This window comes from Chiloscyllium punctatum, chromosome 3 (genome assembly GCF_047496795.1).
Source record: "Chiloscyllium punctatum isolate Juve2018m chromosome 3, sChiPun1.3, whole genome shotgun sequence".
Taxonomy (NCBI): domain Eukaryota; kingdom Metazoa; phylum Chordata; class Chondrichthyes; order Orectolobiformes; family Hemiscylliidae; genus Chiloscyllium; species Chiloscyllium punctatum.
Genome location: NC_092741.1, coordinates 104,678,982 through 104,698,939, shown reverse-complemented (window position 1 = coordinate 104,698,939; position 19,958 = coordinate 104,678,982). Strand labels below are relative to the sequence as shown.

Below are 19,958 nucleotides of genomic sequence, written 5' to 3'. Positions count from 1 at the left end.
TTCTGATGTCAGGCTATTTGATTCTTCTCCATGGAGAATGGAATGGCTGCAGGTGAGCAGTTAAAATGTATTATGGGACTAAGTGAAAAATAACCATGATGATTCTATGATTCTCCTATGAATTAATGCATTTTCTCTACAGCTGTATTAAATATTGTTTGCAGATTTTAAGTGCTTATATCATTGAAACATAAAATGATTTGTTCACTATCAGTGGCATCTTCATTAGATCTCACTTTCTTTTTCATTGCTCCATTTTTTTTCTCCTCACTGCATTGCTCCCCATTCATCATGTCTGTGCAGTGAGTTCCTTATGCTGCCCAGGGCAAAACGAGGAAGGAGTGCAGAGTGCCTGCGTACTGCCAGGTAAATAGTAAGTGAATGTATTCTGAGAATGAGCTTTCTTTTAAATATTTTTGGTTTAGCGTTCTTGTTGTAATAATGGTTTTCAGGTGTAAATTTGTACAGTTCATTGATAGATATCTAGTTGTGTTGTTTTAAAAAACAGTTACACTTTACATTTGTGTTATTTTGCCTTTCATCTTCATGGTGAATAATATTGAGCAACATTCATTTTCATGGTCTGTATGCTCCACAGCTATTGTTCATGATACCAAGATATAAGTTTGAATCCACTAAAGTGTGTGAGCTTTATGATCCATTGCTAATCATAACATGCTAATGATCACAATTCTGACATCTGTTCATGTCTAAGTCCTTGTAAGATTAGATTTATTCATGTGACCATGGTTTAAAATTTTGCTTTGTTAAAAACACATTATGGCAAACTATATCCTCTTACAATTAGCTCATTACTGGTGGTAATTGTAGTAATACAAAGCTAATACTGAAAACTGCATTTATGTCCAACTTTAAATATTGTATTTGCCTTCAACTACTTTTATTGAGCAGTAGTCTCTTTCTTTTTCTTTGATCTGTTTCCCTTTAAAAGTATCTGACAAGAGTGATTTCCATTCAAGCAAACAATTTGCAGGAAGGAAACACATTTCTAGACCCTGCCATGGACCGAAACTGCTAAAGGCCTCTCTGAGTACTGACCTTTGACTGTCATTCTCCCTTTTGGATCTGACCTGTCAGAATAGAGTTTGTGACCTCTCTTAATAATGCATCGACACTTGGAGCAAGAGTATGCAATTTAGCCCCTCAAGCCTGCTCGGCCATTTGATATGATCATGGCTGTTCTCATCTCAGCCTCAATTCCACTTTCCTGCCTGTGCTCCATAATGTTTCAATAATAACTTCAAAATTATCTTCAGTGTGAAATTCTGTATCCATATAGAAAGGACCTCTAACCTGCTTGGCCACATTAGTGGTCTGTGAATGGCCTTTCCTGAATATCAAGGAAAATCCTGGACAATCCACAAAGCAACAAATGTGACGACTTGGAGCATTGTGCTGTGTGTCATTAAGGGATTGTTTATTATTTGTTTCAGAATGCATTTTCTTTTAATGCGTGTTTTGATATGATGTCTGGAGATTTGTTTTTAATCTCCAATTATTGCTGAAACAAACAGTCTTGGAAACAGGTGCTAATACCCACAAAAAACAGCCCATAATAGCGTCTATGCCACTTGCGTCATACAGATTGCTCTCTTATACCTTTAACACTTGATGTTCAGACAACATTTCTGGTAAAACTTACATTGTGCAGCCTCCAGCTTTCTGAGGTGCTTCCAAACCTTGTGATGCCCATCAAACTGAATTTTGCCTCCATTGTAACGAGGCAGTGAATAAGTCAAGAATGAGCTGGAGCTGAACATTCTTCAACAGTCCCATCAAAGGCAGGCTACATATTTTAAGTGATAAATGGGGAACAAGAGCACAAAAGGTGACTAGGGGACTTTGAATGAATATGTATGCAAAGATTTCAGAAGAGAAGCAGTTTGAAGAATTTTTTGGGAAATGGTTGTTTGATTGGTAATAGTGGATGTGGCTGTTGAGCTGGAAAGTTGTGGGAAAGATTGTGAGCAGAATAGTGTAGTCAACCATGATAAATGCTGGACAGAAATGACAAAGGCAGAGAACTGTGTATTGTTAATAACAATAACTTATGGATGTAGGTTGCTCACTGAGCTGCAAGGTTCACTTCCAGATGTTTCGTTACCCTACTAGGTAACATCTTCAGTGGGCCTCAGGCATCACCAACCCAAAGATTATAAGTAGAAAGCGGGAATTTTCAGCATTGCTTCACCTGAGGCCCACTGAAGATGTTACCTAGTAGGGTAATGAAATGTCTGGAAATGAACCTTGCAGCTCAGTGAGCAAACTTACATCCAAAACCTCAACCTGAGCTACAAATCTTCTCAAAACTCGCTAACAACAACTTGTGTTTATGTAGCACCTATTTTTAAGGAAGTAAAGTGTGCCTAGATTCTTCACAGGAGCATTATACACAGTTTAACATAACTAGTCATGTAAGGATTTGTTCAAAGAGGTAGATTTAAAGGTACATGCAAAAGAGGAAGGCAGAAACTGGAGAGTTGAAGGAAGGAATTTCAGAGATTGAGACAGCTGAATGTTTACATGATTGATGGAGCACAAATATCTTGGAGTATGCTTGGAGAAAATTACTGAAACGGAGATGGGCAAGTACATTGAAGGAATTGGAAATTCTGAAAATGGACCTGTTATTTAACAAAAAGCCAATGTGTGGCAGTGAAAAGTGAACAAGATTGGCTGTGTTAGGTTCTATGCAATATGATTTTGGGTGATTGCAAATAGAACATGGGAAATCAGTTAGAAGTGTGTTAGAATAGTCAGCTGGCATCACGAAGGGTGGTCAACAATGGAATCCAAAGAGGCGATGCTGAAATGAGCTTTTAGTGAGCATGGTTCTTTAAGTTAAAGAGACAAGAGAGTGAGATTTACAATATTCAGTTTACATAAAGTACTTTTCTTGTTCTTGTACCTCAAATTGACTGGAAATGTAGGTTCCTGATCATAAGTGACTCTGAGTCCAAATAATTGGTGAGACTAGTGATGAGGGCATAACGTGAAGTCTCATGCTGTTCCAAACTTAGTAAAGCTGGATAAAAAAATCATTGAGGCACACTAAAGCTTTGGAAAGCTTTAACTGATGAGACATGGCAATATCTTTTCATACTACTTCTGTCTCTAGTCTCTATCTTCCAGAATTTTCTCAATAAATCATTTTAGATCCACTACATTTTGAGTGAGTTCCTCCATGGCAGAGAGCCCTCCAGTGCTGTGATCTTGAATGTGTAAAACATAATAGCAGTCTGCATGTTGATTTGAATCATGGAGGTGTAATCTCTCTCTCGCTACCTTGTGAAGCTACAATGTAAATTTGATTATTTGTTGGTTTTAAATTTTAACATGTTCTCTTCCTGTATCCTTGCTTATGTTATTCTGTCTTGCTGCAGTATTTTTAGAGAAATGAGAAAACTGCAACCATACTCATGTTCACACATTTCCTGTAGTTTTCCTATGTTCTCAGTCAACTTCTGTCAGATGAATTCCTTTATAAGATGTGTTTGCTTGCTCCATGATTAGAGTTACCAGCAAGTGGGATGCCTTGCCATAAATGTCCATTTGTTGTTTTCTCCTGTTCATTCAGCCATCAAATTATACTCACCAAATTTAAATAGTTAAATTTTTCAAATTAAGTATAATTTGCATTGAAGTATGTTGCTTGAAATGTGTTAAAAGTCTCATCACAATTATGTTTTTTTGGTTACTAGTTTTATTGTTACCAAAGCAATTGTCTTAAGAGAAACTCACTCCATCCAACATGTGTGCTGTATCAATAAAAGTCACTTTGTGTGATCTCTGCTAACATGTATGTAGAATTTCAAGTCTTTGAACTTACTTATTTGTTTGCACCTTTTTAATTGGCAAAAAGGATAAATGTTTTCATCAGTCATTATCATTTTCAATCTGAGAGACAAAAGCCAAGGCAAATATTCCATCGAGCAATTGTATTTTCTTCTACAGCTCTAAGTAAGCTGTAGCAATCAAATGTTGCCAACATTGCCCCATTGCAGTTTTGGTTTAAGTTACAAATTCTCTTCCTGCTTACTTATGTGAAGATTTTAATCTGTCATGAGCCAGAAGTTTATTCATTTTACCTTGTGCACTGTCACATGTCTCCAAATCCTTTAGCAAGGCTGCATGTGTTTAGATTAGATTCCCTATAGTGTGGAAACCGGTCATTTGGCCCAACAAGTCCACATCAACCCTCCATTTCCTTCTGACTAATGCACCTACACTATGGGCAATTCACTTGACCTACACATTTTTGGGCTATGGGAGAAAATCCACTCAGACATGGGGAGAATGTGCAAACTCTACACTGACAGTCACCCAAGGCTCATCCCTAGTGCTGTGAGGCAGCAGTGCTAACCACTGAGCCACCGTGCCATCCCATTTAAAATGGGGTAAGAAATTACTTAACTAAGTGGAGAATTTCTATTATTAATTTTGATACTTTTAAATTGAATTATCTTTTAATTAAAGTCAAACTAAGATACAGAATAAATTAGGTTGATGCAATTTACATCTTGTTTTATAACGGGGATTTGATTCTGACAGTCTAACCTGGCAAAGGTTAATGTCCAGATTCCATTGTCATTTTATCAGTCGGGCGCATAGCTAACATTAAACCTGAGAAGGATTAAAGGGCTGAATGTGTATTAACTACACAGAGACTGCTTTGGAGACTGGAGGGAATGGGTGTTGTGAAACATGAGTATTCTTGCTGCCTCCAGCAAGAATAGCATTAGTGATCAGCCAATTATTGGAAATCAAGTCATGGACTTCCCTGTGTGTTAAACAGTTCCCTTCAGGAGCCTGAAGTCTGAATATGGTCTACAGGATGGGGGAGAAGTTGAGGGAATGCAGGGAGTCTTCTTTTAATTACTGAATTCACCACCCCACCAAGCACTCCTCCTCCCCCTCCAGGAGCAAATGATGTCATAGAGCATATTGCTGAGATGCACTCACTGTGTCCTCAATGCATTGACTGTGCCAACTCTCCCAAGGGTCGTTCCTGATACCCATAGCTGCAGTTGGTCCACATTTGCTCCCCCCACCCCCACTCCCGTTGGAGATTTTCAACCGGGAACAATGTTTCCATTCAGATCCAGATATTTATCACAGAGCAATATTTCTATCCCAATCCAGATATTTTTACAAAACAGTTTTCCCACGCCGATGCAGACATTTTACACAAAACAATGCAATCTGGATATTTTATCAAGGGGTGCATTTCCATGCTAATCTGGATATTTCACCAGGAACATTATTCCCATTCTAATGCAGACATTTCACTAGACACAACAACACTGTTGGAATTTAATTATGACATGACTATCTTTATTACATTTTCCCTTCCACAATCCCACAATTCTTGATGGTCAGTATTGAATTGATTACAGTAGTAACTGATTCAGATCATGTTATATTCTCTACTTTGGTTACCTGATTAAAGGGGTCTTTGTTTCTATTGACGTTTTCTGTTTATTTGTCTATTGCTGTATTATGTCCACACCAGAATATCATTTAACACCAATAGAATTTTGCCTCCCAAAATCCCATTAATGGTAAATGGTTTTCGCCAAGAAAGAAGTTTTGCTTACAATATAACATTGCTCTGGAGTTAGGAAAGGATTAGATAATATTGTGAACCATGTAGTTTCAGTTGGTGCTCAGCCTAAAGTATGAATTAATATGATATACTTTGTTAATTCCAGATATACTAATAGTGCTGAATATATGCTTATGGAAGAATATGAAGGCTACTCAACATTAAAGCTCCGTAAATGACTAAAGAGAAAGAGATTAAGCTGAAGCAGCAAAGGGAGTCATCTCAGAAATTGGATTTATCATATACTTGTGAATCAAAGATAATAAAGAGGCAGAGGAGAACTGAAACAGCAATAAAAGGAACAAAGTATATGGCAAAAAATATAGGTAAAATAAAAGGGAATGCCAAGGGCAGCACAGTGGCTCAGTGGTTAGCACTGCTGTCACAGCAGTGGGGACATGGGTTCAATTCCACACATGTGCAAACTCCACACAGTTGCCAATTTTCCCCATGTCTGCTCTGGCTTCCTCTCGGTGCTCCAGTTTCCTCACAGTCCAAAGATATGTGGGTTAGGTGGATTGGCCACACTAAATTGTCCATAGTATCAGGGATGTGTACGCTAGGTGGATTAGCCACAGGAAATGCAGGTGTGGACTTGAATGTCTTTTTCCACACTCAAAGGATTCTGTCATTCTAACTCTTACAAATATATCTTGAGTACAAGGATAATTTAGTGAAAGATGGAGCCAGTTATGGCCCAAAGTTGAGAAAATATTAGAGAGGCTTGGACGTAACTTAGAAAATGAGCACTTAGCTTTACAGCAAGCAAAATGAATTTAGCCACTGTCAAATCACAGGAAGAGGTAGTTCAGAAACTTGAATTATAGTATCATACTATGCAGAAGATGTCCTTCAGCCTATCAAGTTTGCACTGACTCATGAGAAACACCTGACCTTCAACCAAATCCCATTTACTACTACTTGGCTCATAGCCTTGAATGTTATGACATGACAAGTGCATTTTAAGGGATGTGAAGCAATTTGCCACTACCACCTTCCTATACAGTGCTTTCCAGACTGTAACCACCCTCTGGGTAAAATGTTTTTCCTTACATTGCCCACCTGTGTCCCTTCATGACTGACCCTTCAAATAAGGGAATCAGCTGCTCCTTATTCACTCTGTCCATGACCTGTACACTCAGAGCGCTGCTCAGTCTTCTCTGTTCCAACAAAAACAACCCAAGCCTATCCAAGCTTTCTTCAACTTAAAGTTTCCATGCCAGGCGATATCCTGGTGAATGTCCTGTACGCCTCCTTCAATGTACTCATACCATTCTTGTAATGTGGTGTCCAGAATTGCACACAGTACTCCAGTTTTGGTCTAACCAAAACTCTCTATGACTCCAACATAACTTCTCTGCTTTGTAATCTGTGCCTTGACTGATAAAGGCAGATGTGCCATATGCCTTTTTCACCACACTGCTAATGTGCTGTTCTACCTTTTTAGAGATCTATGGCCAAACTCTCCAAGATCCCTTTGTTCCATTTCTTAGAGGGGAGGGTTGTCTCTGGGACTGGAGGCCTATAATGAGCAGTGTTCCAGAGGGATCAGTACTGGGCCCACTTTTTTGTTTGTCATTTTTATAAGTGATTTGTATGGGAATAAAGGAGACATGTTTGGTGAGTTTGCAGATAACACCAAAGTTGGTGGCATAGTGAACAGTGAAGAAGGGTATCTGAAATGACAAAGAGATCTTGATCAATTGGGTCAATGGGGACAGGAGTGGCAGATGGCGTTTAATTTGGATAAATATGAGGTATTGCATTTTGGTAATCTAATCAAGGACAGGACTTGTACAAGTAATGGTAGGGCCCTGGGTAGTATTGTAAATCAGAGGATCTCGGAATTCAGATACATAATCCTTTGACATTTGCATCAGAAGTGAACAGTGGTTGAAGAGGCATTTAACAGGTTTGCCTTCATTGCTTAGACCTTCAAGTATAAGAGTTGGAATGTCCTGTTGAGGTTGCACAGGATTTGGTGAGGCCTCTTGTGAGGTATTGTGTGTAGTTCTGATCACCTTGAAAAAAGACAGATGATATTAAATGAAAGAGGTTCAGAAAAAAAGTTATCAGGATGTTGCTGGGAATGGATGCTTTGAGATATAAAAATACACTGGGACTTTTTTTTAAAACTGGAATCTAAAAGTTTGAAGGTGACTTTATAGAGGTTTGTAAAGTCAGGAGGGGCAGAGATAAAACAATTGACGAGGATCTTTTCCCTAGGGTGGGGGAGTTCAAAACAAGGGAGCATAATTTTAAGGTGAGAGGAGAAAGATTTTAAAAAAGACATGAGGGGCAACTTTATTTTACATGTAGAGCAGTTTGTGTGCAGAATAAACTGCTAGAGAAGGTGGTGGATGATTACAGTTGCAACATTTACAGTACATTTTGAATGGGTAAGATGTGTGGAGATCCAGGCCAAGCACAGACACATGAGACCAGTTGTTAGACTAGAATAGAATCCCTACAGCATGGAAACAGGCCTTCTGACCCAACAAGTCCATACCAACTCTCCAAAGAGCATTCCACCAAGACTCCCCTCCATCCCCGTGACTGCATTTCCCACAGCTAACCTGTTCATCCCTGGACAGTATGACCAATCCACCTAACCTGCACATCTTTGAACTGCAGAAGGAAATTGGAGTATCCAGAGGGGAGAATGTACAAACTCCACACACAGTCACCCAAGGCTGGAATTGAACGCAGATCCCTAGTACTGTGAGTAACAGTGCTAGCCACTGTGCCACCCATGGCAATATGGTCAACTAGTTGGACTGAAGGGTCTATTTCCATGCTATATAGTTCTATACCATTTGTTAAGTACTTCCTTGTCAAATTAATCCTTCCAGAGTGTATCACATGCCATTTCTCAGGGTTAAATTTTATCTGCCACTATCTGCTAATTTGACCATTCCATTTTTATCATCTTGTAGTCCAAGACGCTCAACCTCGCTATTAATCACCTAACCAATGTGATAGGATAATAGTAAATAAAGAGGCAGAAGGTAAAATGTTGTCAGTGTTCAAAGTGGGAAATTAATGGTGTCTGCTTGGGATGTATCCTGAGTTGTATTGTTCCAGGATGAGATAAGAGTAGAAATAGCAGTGCTCTGGCCATAATCTTCCAATTCTCATTTTATTTTCATTTGGCAGAACTCATTGAAGATCAGAATTCTACACTGTATCCAAAACAAAGGAAAAGGAATATTCCTAGGAGTGCTGACAGGCATAATCCAGGAGGAAAAAAAAATCTCCCAAAAAAAGTGGCATAATAAATTAAATCCAGCATGGATTTGTTGTAACCAAATCCTGTCTTGAAACTTATCACTAAATTATTTCATAACGTCATCAAGAAAGGTAGGGAGCATGCTATCGTAAATACTGTATATAGAGCCATTCAAAGTGCATTTGATACAACGCCACAAAATGGACTACTTTGATAAAGTTGAAGCACATGTAATTGAAGAGATAATGATAGCATGTTACAAGTCTGGCCAAGGAACAGACTGTTATCACTCAATGCATGTTTTCACACTGGTGTTTCCCAGAAGTCCTCCATTGATGGGCAGCACAGTGGTTCAGTAGTTAGTGTTGCTGCCTCACAGTGCCAACAACCAGGATTCAAATCTATCTACATGTCCTGGACAATATTCATCCTGACTTCAGTCCAACTGACAGTCTTGTTCTTTGTTCAGAACAAGAGGGTTTGATTTTAAATCTATAGATTTAGTTTTTCAAGCATACTTTAAAAAAAAAATCCTTCACTTAGTTTCTTCCCTTTTGTGGCTTGTGATCTCTTTAATGCTGCAACCATGTTCCCCTCAGAGCATTGCCCTCTTGCTCTCTCTTCCTTCTGATTGCTGGGAAAGATACCCAAAAGGATCAGAGTGCAATCTCCTGCCATTTCCCACCTGTCTGAGAATTTGCCAGCAACTTGGCAGGAAACATAGATATACCACACCAAAGGTGGCCATTTGGTCCATTGCCTCTCTCCTGATGAAGGGCTTTTGCCCGAAACGTCGATTTTGAAGCTCCTTGGATGCTGCCTGAACTGCTGTGCTCTTCCAGCACCACTAATCCAGAATCTCTGACTAGTCCCACTTTCCATAACTTTGTAGGGTCATATCCTTGTTTCTTTATTAGATGCAGTAAACTTCAGTACAGTTATGATTTATCAAAATCTTGCACTTAAGACAGATTTGATTATGTGATAGATTAGAGAAAATAGAATTTGCTCTGGTTTGATCTTTCCACACACAGTTTCTTCCAAAGAACAGTTTGTCGACCCCTTGTGGTCAATTCTTCTCTCGACTTTCTCCTGGAATTTTCTCTTTAGGAAACAGAAAGTGGAAAGATCAAACCCGGAGAAAGCTCTTTTAAGCTAACTGGCAAAAGAAGCAATGCTACCATGAGGAAGAACATTTTAGCAAGTGGTTAGGATCTGAGCACATTGGACAAATGTATGGTGGAGGCAGTTTCAATCAGGGCTCTCAAAAGAGAATCGGATGATTATTTAAAGCTGACATCAGGATAGGCAATAAATGAGTTGGTCTTGTAAATGGAATAGAGAGTGGAGTAGAGAAAGAAGGAAAGTGAAGGTGAGGATTATCAGTGATGATCTCATTGAATGGCAGAGCATGGGCTGAATAGCCACAATTATTCATATTATTTATTACCGACATGACCGACTGGCCTCCAGTGCTGTAGCCACTCTGGATGTATAAGCAGTTTATTACTACAAAGGTTGAGAATTTCGCAATGTGCCAGATCTGGCTCCCAACAAAAAGGCCACACCTCCACCTCACAATACTCCCCCGCGCCCTGCACACACCTCTCCTCGAATGTAACAGTCTTGTGGGGCTGGAGATAGATGCATTTTTTTTAAAGCAAAGATATTAAGAGATATAATCAAAAGGCAGATATGTAGAGATGGGTCACAGATCAGCCATGATGTCATTGGAATGAATCTGAAGAAGGATTACTGGACCAAAATGTTAATTCTGCTTTCTCACCAGAAATGCTGTCGGACCTGCTGAGATTTTCCTGCAATTTGTTTTTTTGTTTCCACTCCTTTGTTGTGAATTAATTATTCCTGATGTTTTCCTTGAACAATGAAGTTCTAACTTTATATCCATTGTCTGATCCCTTACCAAAGGGAGTAGTTTCTCAATCTGTCCTCACAGTTCCTCAATCACTTTGGGGAGTTAATTATATTGACTCCCCAATCATCTCTGCTCAAGGAAATGCAGCTTTAGTTTTTGCGAAGTGTAATGATTACTTAGCTCATTTGGTATCTATATCATTCTGGTGAACCTGTGGTATGCTGTGTCAAAGACCAGAATCCTCCTGAGAGGGAGTACCCAGTCGCGAACGTAGTGTTCTAGTTCAATCGGAGCTTTATACTGACATTGCATATGCTCCAAACGTTTCTTAATTCTAGTCCCTATAAAAGAAAACTAAACCATCGACTGAAGTTTTAAATTATTTTCTGCACCAGTCTGCTAATTTCACCTCATCCCTGGCCAATTATAGCCTCTAATCAACTTAAAGTGAGCCCATCTTCCTCTGCAATGCACTTAGATCCTTCAGGCCAGTTCACCAACTATTCACAGCAGATAGACCTTAGGAGCAATGCTGAGCTCAAATAACGGCTTCCACTTTTTTTACAGCCTTTACCGTAATAAAGGAAAGCATTTATGAAATCCCATTTAAAATATTAAAATCCTCTCCAGTACTCAATCACAAACAAAAAGCACAAAAAACTTGATATTAATGACACCTATCACAGACAGCTTATCCTGTAATAATTTATTCCAGTTGTCAATCAAATGGTAACTTGGAACCCTAATGCTGGGATATGTGTAGGTTGTGAAAAGCGCCCAAGGCAAACAGAGTTAAATAATTCCATAGCTTGAGTTTTTTTCAAAACTCTTACTGAAACAGTTTTTTTTTTCAGCCTTTCAGGCTGGGGATTCATTGTGTGCTCAGTAGTTTGTTAAATTAATACTGTGAGGAACAGACTGGATTTAACTTTCCCAAGCATTCTGTGCCATAGGAAAGCTTTCAAATTTCATACGGTTCAGAAAAGATTTGTAAGGATGTTGCCAGGATTAGAGGGTTTGAAATAAAGGGAGGGGCTGAATAGGGTGGGGCATTTTTTCCCTGGAGTGTTGGAGGCTGAGGGATGACCTTATAGAGGTTTTATAAGATCATGAGGGGCATGGATTGGGTGAATAGCCAAGATCTTGGGCGGCACGGTGGCACAGTAGTTAGCACTGCTGCCACACAGCGTCAGAGACCTGGGTTGAATTCTGGCCTCGGGCAACTGTCTGTGTGGAGTTTGCACATTCTCCCAGTGTCTACGTGGGTTTCCTCTGGGTGCTCAGGTTTCCTCCCACAGTCTAAAAATGTGCAGGTTAGGTGAATTGGCCATGCTAAATTGCCCATAGTGTTAGGTGAAGAGGTAAATGTAGGGGAATGGGTCTGGGTGGGTTGCTCTTCGGAGGGTCGGTGTGGACTTATTGGGCCGAAGGGCCTGTTTCCACACTGTAAGTAATCTAATCTTTTTCCTAGATTGGGGGAATCTAGAACTAGAGGGCATTGGTTTAAGATAAGAGGGGAAACATTTAAAAGGACATGAAGGACAACGTTTTCGTGCAGAGGGTGGTGCACGTATGGAATGAGCTGCCCAAGGAAGTGGTGGAGGTGAGAACAATTACAATGTTTAAAAGGCGCCTGGATTGGTATGTGATTGGAAGGGGTTTAGAGGGATATGAGCCAAATGCTGGCAAATGTGACTAGGTCAATTTAGACTTTGTGGTCAGCATGAACCAGTTCAATCGTAGGTTCTATTTCCATGCAGTATAACTCCTACTCTGAACATTCTCAGGAATGTTTTTTGCCCTTTAGCAGACATTGTGTAACACCCAAGAAATTCTGCAGCCTAATAACAGCCCTCAAAATAGGGACAGAAGTTTGGGGTGTAACAACAATTCTGCCTTTTTCAATGTTAAACTCCTCCAAATCAAACTGTCACTATTGATGTGTTTGGGCTGCATTTTACAAAGTCACAAACACAACCCATCGGCTTGTTGATCATTCACCACGTCAACGTGCCAACACTTACACTCCACCAAACACATGTTGACTTGTTAAATTGTGTTTTTGCAAATGAGAATTTATCTTCCTGGTGTATCGTATTTGTAAAGAATTCTCAAATATTTGACATTTAACTGTATCATAATTTTGTTCTTGATTGGATTTGTTTTATGATTCATCATGCCAACTTTCCAGCATCTTTGAATGTTTGAAATCATTAACTGTTCTTTGTATCATGTTTTTGAAAGTGCATTGCCTTCATGATTTACGATCTAATATTATATTCCTTCTTTGTTTTCCTTTCCTGTCCTCTTTCTCTTCCACCATGGGATGCCTTGTACTGGCATTAGTGAAATACAGCACTCTCTTGACAGGGCTAGGAGTGCTAGCACCAACTGTTTGAGACCAGATACTAGTTTACAGTCATCAGAACGAGACAGGTATATCCAACCCTTTATTATCCTTGTCATCTGTGCTGATGATTCCATGTTTCTTTCATTATGAACCTGTAGGATTCTTGGATTTATGTTCACACTATAAGTGTTTTCTGCTCTTCTGCTTAGACCAGTCCTCAGACGTGAACCATTTAACATCTCACCTTTCTTTTGCATTAAGTGTTTGGCATTTCATTAGTTTTTGATCTTCCTTGCTCACCCTTTCTTCTTCCAATTCAATAGTTGTGCCTGTGGAGAGCCTTTCATATGTTGACAGTGATAATACTTGCATTGACTAAAGTTTAAAAATCAAAATAGGAATTGGGAAATTAAAACTTCTTTTTAAAAATTCTCTCTTATGGTCCTGAGAGTTCTCTTAACAGAGAAATGAAATTCCTCCTGTTTCTGTCCAACATATTTACCAGACTTTCAGAGCTATACCATGATTTTTAGGCTCGCTGAGTTAACTGTGCTATTGATCCCACTCTCCATTCTTTGCCTGGATCATCCAAGATCAGACCATGTGTTTTGGTGGGTGAGTTATTCATCAGATTTTCTGCTATGTATTATCAGTTCATCTCCTTCTGGAATGGATTGGTGTGCCTGGGCATCAGCTCAAGACAGAATGGAGGTGTCACATTTAGAGGTTTAGTAGCTCACAAATAATTTTGGTTATTGCCTCAAACCCCCAACTTCAGAAATGTAATTTAGTCATCAGGCCAGAAACTGGAACAGTGAGTAGGCCTCAGTGAGATTCAATGGTCGCCACATGCCATACCATGTTCATCGTCATCCATTGTAACTTCAGCAGAAATACTGCTTGACATAATGGATTACACAACCAGTTGGCTCTGATATCCGCTATGGGTAGAGTTGCCAACTCTAGTTGGATGTATTTCAGGAGATTTAAACACATGACTGTGCTGCCCCTCACCATCCCTTCACAGCCAGTGATAGGTTAACACATCATAGCTGTTTGCCTGTGCATGCCAAATGGAAAGCAAATAAACTTCTTCTCTAGTAGGATGATCCAGGAGTTTCCCATCTATAACACAATTACATAAACAAAAATCTCAACATGTTACTGCCCCACTTAATTTTGTTGTTCAGGAGATTGATCCTGGGAGTGGGAAGGATTGATAATGTTACTGATTTCGCCTGACCTACTTGATAGAAAGTAATTATCCTGAATAGTAATTTGAACATTGCTACTTTATGGCCTTCAGTGGAAACTGTGAACTTTTGTGAACTATCCCAAATTTAAACATTACAGGTATCCCCTCAACAACCATCCATGATTCTGAAATACAGAGGGTCGCTGAATAAAAGCAGTGCTGTTTACCTTACAAATCTTACCTAATAATGAAGATAAAGCACAAAGTTTAATTTGTTTCACTTGTCACATCTCTTCTAGCATGTTCATAGTTGTAGAGGGAATACATGGTTCAAGAGGGTTTTATTGGATTTCATTCTTTTTGGGAATTGGATTTTGCATGCTGACCTTTTAACTTGTTTTTAATTCCTTTATTTAATGATGCATCAATCCCTGGTCCTTGATTCCTGAGAACAATTCATGTGAAGTAAGTCTGGTCAATGTGAAATTGGGAAAGGGGTTTTCCATGCTGACCAAAGGCAGGAACAGAGGCACATAGAGGCTGGAAAATGCCAACATTACCTCCAGCCGCTGGGTTTGCTGTTTCCAAAACAAGGCTCTGAGGCCATCTGGCATTCTCCTAATGAGGCAAGGGGCAGTTCCTCCTGGAAAGCATAAACCACAAGAACTAGGTGCAAAAGGAGGTAATTCAGCCTCTCTAGCTTATTCCATCATTTAATAGGATGCCATCTCAGCCTCAACTCCATTTGCCTCCCTGCTGTCCATTTCTTCAGGAGAAAGTCAACCAACAGGAGGCCAAGCTGGTGAGGGGATCTATGGTTCCTGGCAGACCTAAGGTCCCTGTCCACCTACTTAAGAACAGATGATGCCAAAAACCTGTTAGGGGTGCCACCCTCATCACCTCTGCAGTGATGGTCTGTCTGGTTTTTATATTTCTTATTTTTGAAACATTGCTGAGAGGACAGCTCTCTGTTGAAGCATCCTGTCATTGCTTTAGTATTTGCTGCTGCTCTGAAACTGGAGTATTTCTGATGGACCTTTTAGATTTTAGAGACATCAAAGGAATGAAAGAGAATGTGGGAATATGGCATTAAGATTGAGGATCGACCATGATCATATAGAATGGTAGAGCATCCTTGAAGGGGCAAGTGGCCTACTACTATTTCTGCTCCTAGTTTAGATGCTTCGAATGCACTTCATTGGACAGGGAACCTGTCTTCATGCCAATTAATTTTTTCATTCCAGACGGCATTTTACCTCATTGATTTCCATGAAGGATGGGCTCAAGGTCTAGGAACAGGTTTTGACTGCTGTTTTCCACTCTCCCTTCCCCAAAGACACTGTTTCAACCCAAAGGCCTGATTTGTCAGTATTCTGAAACAGTTTTGTAGAGGCATTGCCCTTGGAAATGGTGTTCCAAACTTCAGGTGGTGATAAGTCTGTTGTGCTGCATCAAGCTATATTGGCCGAGGGGTGTTTCATACTTGTAATGACCCCACATAGAAAATGTTTTCCAGCTCCCAACACCAAAAGCTTAACAATTGCCTATTTGTTTTTCCTAATATCTCAATCAATCTGGTCACAAACTTGGAAACGATCCAGTGCGATTCAACAATTCAGCTTAGTTTGAAATCCCAAAGCCTTCGTTCTCTACGACATCCCAGAAAGTCTCAAGTGAGGTATTGGTCAAGAAAAAGAAGGAAGCACATGTCAGGTATAGTCAAGGAGATGGAGTGTATCCCTAGGGGGCAGTAGGATAAAGGCAGAGTACACTTCAAGGGAAACCACAAGGGCAAAAAGGGGACATGAGATAGCTTTGGCAAATAGGATTAAGGAAAATCCAAGGGGATTCTACAATAAATTATGAACAAAAGGATAACTAAGAGAGAGAATAAAGATCAGCAAGGCCACCGATATGTAGAACCCTAGTAGATGAGAGAGATACTAATTGAGTATTTTGCATCTGTAATATACTGTGGAGAAGGATATGGAAGTATAGAATGTAGGGAAATAAATAGCGACATCCGGAAAAATGTCTATTACAGGGGAGGGGGTGCTGAATGTCATAAAATGCCTAAAGCTGGATAAATCCCCAGGATCTGATCAGGCACTCCCTAGAACTCTGGGAAGCTAGGGAAGTGATTGCTGGGCCCCTTGCTGAGATATTAGTATCCATGATAGCCACAAGTTATCAAAGACGAGAGGTTGGCTAACATGGTGCCACTATTTAAGAAAGGTGGTAAGGAAAAGTCAGGAACTATAGACCAGTGAGCCTGACATCAGTGGTGGACAGGTTGTTGGTGGGAATCCTGAGGGACAGGACTTACATACATTTGGAAAGGCAAAGACAGACTAGGAATAGTCAACTTGGCTGTGTGTGAGAGAAATCATGCCTCACTAACTTGATCGAGTGTTTTGAAGCGGTAACAGAGGATTGATGAGGGCAGAGCAGTAGACTTGATCTATATGGACTTCAGTAAGTGTTTGGACAAGATTCCTCATGGTAGACCAGTTAGGTCACCTAGAATACAGGGAGAACTAGCCATTTGGTAGAAGACAGAGGGTGGTGATGGAGGGTTTTCATTTTGAACTGTGACTAGCAGTGTGCCACAAGGATTGGTGCTGGTACCACAGCTTTTCATTCATTTATATAAATGATCTGGCTATGAGATTAGAAGATATGGTAAGTTTGCAGATGATGCTAAATTTGGAAAAGTAGTGGACAACAAAGAAGGTTACCTCAAGAGTACAAAAGGATCTTGATCAGATAGTCGAATGGGTGGAGGATTGGCAGAAGGAGTTAAATTTAGATAAATGCGAGGTACAGCATTTTGGAAAGGCAAATCAGGGCAGGACTTATTCAATTAATGGTAAAGTCCTCTGGAGTGATGCTGAACACAGAGAACCTGGTGTGCAGATTCATAGTTCCTTGAAAGTGAAGAAGGCTTTGGTATGCTTGCCTTTATTGGTCGGTGCATTGAGTATGGAGTTGAGAGGTGAGGTTATGGCTGTACAGGACATTGGTTAGGCCTCTTTTGGAATTCTGCATGCAATTCTGGTCTCCCTGCTGTAGGAAGGACTTCATGCAACTTGAAAGGATTCAAGGGCAGCATGGTGGCTCAGTGATTAGCTGCCAGGGCCCCAGTTTCAATTAAAGCCTTGGTGACTATCTGTGTGGAGTTTGCACTTTCTCCCCATGTCTGTGTCTGTTTCTTTCAGGAGATCTGGTTTTCTGTGCAGTCCAAGGATGAGCAGATTAGATGGATTGGCCATGCTAAATTGTCCATAGTGTCTAGGGATGTGTGGGTTAGGTGGGCTAGCCATGGGAAATGCAGGGTTATAGGGTAGGGGTGGATCTGGGTCAGATGCTCTTCGGAGAGTAGGTGTGGACTTGTTTGGCCAAATGGCCTGTTTCCACACAATAGGGATTCTATGAAAAGATTTGTAAGGAAGTTGCCAGGGTTTGGGGCAGCACAGTGGCTCAATGGTTAGTACTGCTGCCTCACAGCGCCAGGGACCCTGTTCGATGCTGGCTTCTCGTGACTGTGTGGAGTTTGCTCATTCTCCGTGTCCTTGTGGGTTTCCTCCGGGTGTTCCGCATTCCTCCCACAGTCCAAAATGTGCAGGTTAGGTGAATTGGCCATGTTAAATTGCCCATAGTTCAGGAATGTATAGGTCACTGGCATTAGTTTGGGGTAAATGTAGAGTATGGGTCTGGTGTGGGGTAGGGTGTGGGTCTTGGTGGATTACTCTTTGGAAGGCCAGTGTGGATTTTGCTGAATGGCCTGTTTCCATACTGGGGATTCTATGGTTGGAAGGTTTGAGTGGCTGAATAAGAACTAGGAGCAGGAGTAGGCTAACTGGCCTTTCATGCCTCCTCCACCATTTAATAAGTTCTTGGCTGATCATTTTGTGGCCTCAGCTCCACTTAATTCCTTTACTGTTCAAAAGCTTATCTATCTTAGCTTTAAAAACATTTACTGAGGAAGCCTTAACCACTTCACTGGGCAAGGAATTCCATAGATTCACAACCCTCTGGGTTCCTTCTCAATTCAGTTCAAAGTCTGCTTCCCTAATTTTGAGACTACGCCAGTGGAAACATTCTCTCTATTTCTATTTTATCTATTCCGTTCGTAATTTTATATGACTCCCCCTTCAGTCTTCTCAATTCCAATAAATATAAGCCCAGTCTACTCAGTCTGTCCTCATTAGCCAACCCCCTCAATTCTGGAATCTCCTTTGCGTCCCTACCAGTGCAAGTACATCCTTTCTCAAGTTAGAAACCAAAACTGCAAGCAGTACTCCAGGTGTGGCCTCACCAACACCCTATACAGCTGCAACATAACTTCCCTGCTTTTAAACTCCATTGGCAATGAAGGACAAAATTCCATTTGCTGCCTTAATTACCTATTGCACCTGCAGACCAACCTTCTGTGATTCATGCACAATATCACCCAAGTCCCTCTGTGCAGCAGCATGTTGCAATTTCTTATCATTCAAATAATAATCCTTTTTTACTGGTATTCCTATGAAAATGGATGACTTAACACTTATCAACATTGTATTCCATCTGCCTGACCTTTGCCCACTCACTTCAGCAATCTCTGTCCCTTTACAAAGTTTCACAAACCTCAGCACACTTGCTCATCTTCCTGTCATTTGCAAATGTTGACTCACGACACGTGGTCTCCAACTCCAAATCATCTATGTAAATTATGCATAATTGTGGTCCCAGCATTGATCTCTCAGGCACACCACTAGGCACTGATTTGCTAACCAGAATAACACTCATTTATTCCCACTCCTTGATTCTTTTTTGAATAACTAATAGTTGCCTGTAACACGTTATATCTTATGCAGCAGCCTTTTGTGTGTCACCTTGTCAAATGCCTTTTGGAAATCTAGATACACCACATCTCCATTGTTGTAATGTCTTCATAGCATTACAAAAGATTAGTTAAGCATGACCTGCCCTTCGTGAACTCATGCTGCATCTGCCTAATGGGACAATTTCTATCCAGATGCCTATTATTTCTTCCTTGACAATAGCCTCAAGCTAATTGGTTTATAATTCTCCATCTTTTGACTGCATCGTTTTATAAACAGTGGCATCACATTTGATGTTTTCCAATCTGCTAGAACCGCTTCAGAGTCTAGTGAATTTTGGAAAATTACCACAAGTGCACTTGCTATTTTTCCTGCATCTCTTTTAGTACCCTGGATGCATTACATCAAGCCCAGAAGACTTGTCTACCCTTAGCTCCCCTAGCTTGCCCAACACTTCCTCCTTCATGATAACAGTTGTTTCCAGGTCCTCACCTACCTTCGTCTCTTTGTCAGTTACTGTCATGTTATTTGTGACCTCCACTGTGAAGACATACAAAATGCCTATTCGTTGCCTCGGCCATTTCCTCGTATCCCATTTTTAAAATCCCCCTTCTCCTCCTCTAAAGGATCAATGTTTACTTTAGCCACTCTTTTTAGTTTTAAGTTAAAGATCACACATCACCAGGTTATAGTCCAACAGGGTTATTTGGAAGCACTAACATTCAGAGTGCTGCTCCTTCATTAGGTGATTGCTACCTGTCTTTGCATTCTGAGCTAATTTTTTTCTCATAAGCTATCTTATTTTTCTTTTATTGCTCTTTTTGTGGCTTTCTGTTGACTTTTTGAAGCTTTCCTG

At 40.3% G+C, this 19,958-nt stretch overlaps 1 protein-coding gene across 12 annotated transcripts in view; it reads left to right on the top strand.

Moving 5' to 3' along the window:
- Positions 1 to 19,958, top strand: part of rims1a (regulating synaptic membrane exocytosis 1a) — an 879,579-nt gene that overhangs the window by 625,835 nt on the left and 233,786 nt on the right. For all 12 annotated transcript variants that reach the window (XM_072557828.1, XM_072557837.1, XM_072557845.1 and 9 more), the window contains 2 exons: positions 304 to 366; positions 13,078 to 13,167. In XM_072557828.1, the coding sequence (XP_072413929.1) occupies positions 304 to 366; positions 13,078 to 13,167 (153 nt within the window). The remainder of the gene's footprint in view (positions 1 to 303; positions 367 to 13,077; positions 13,168 to 19,958) is intronic.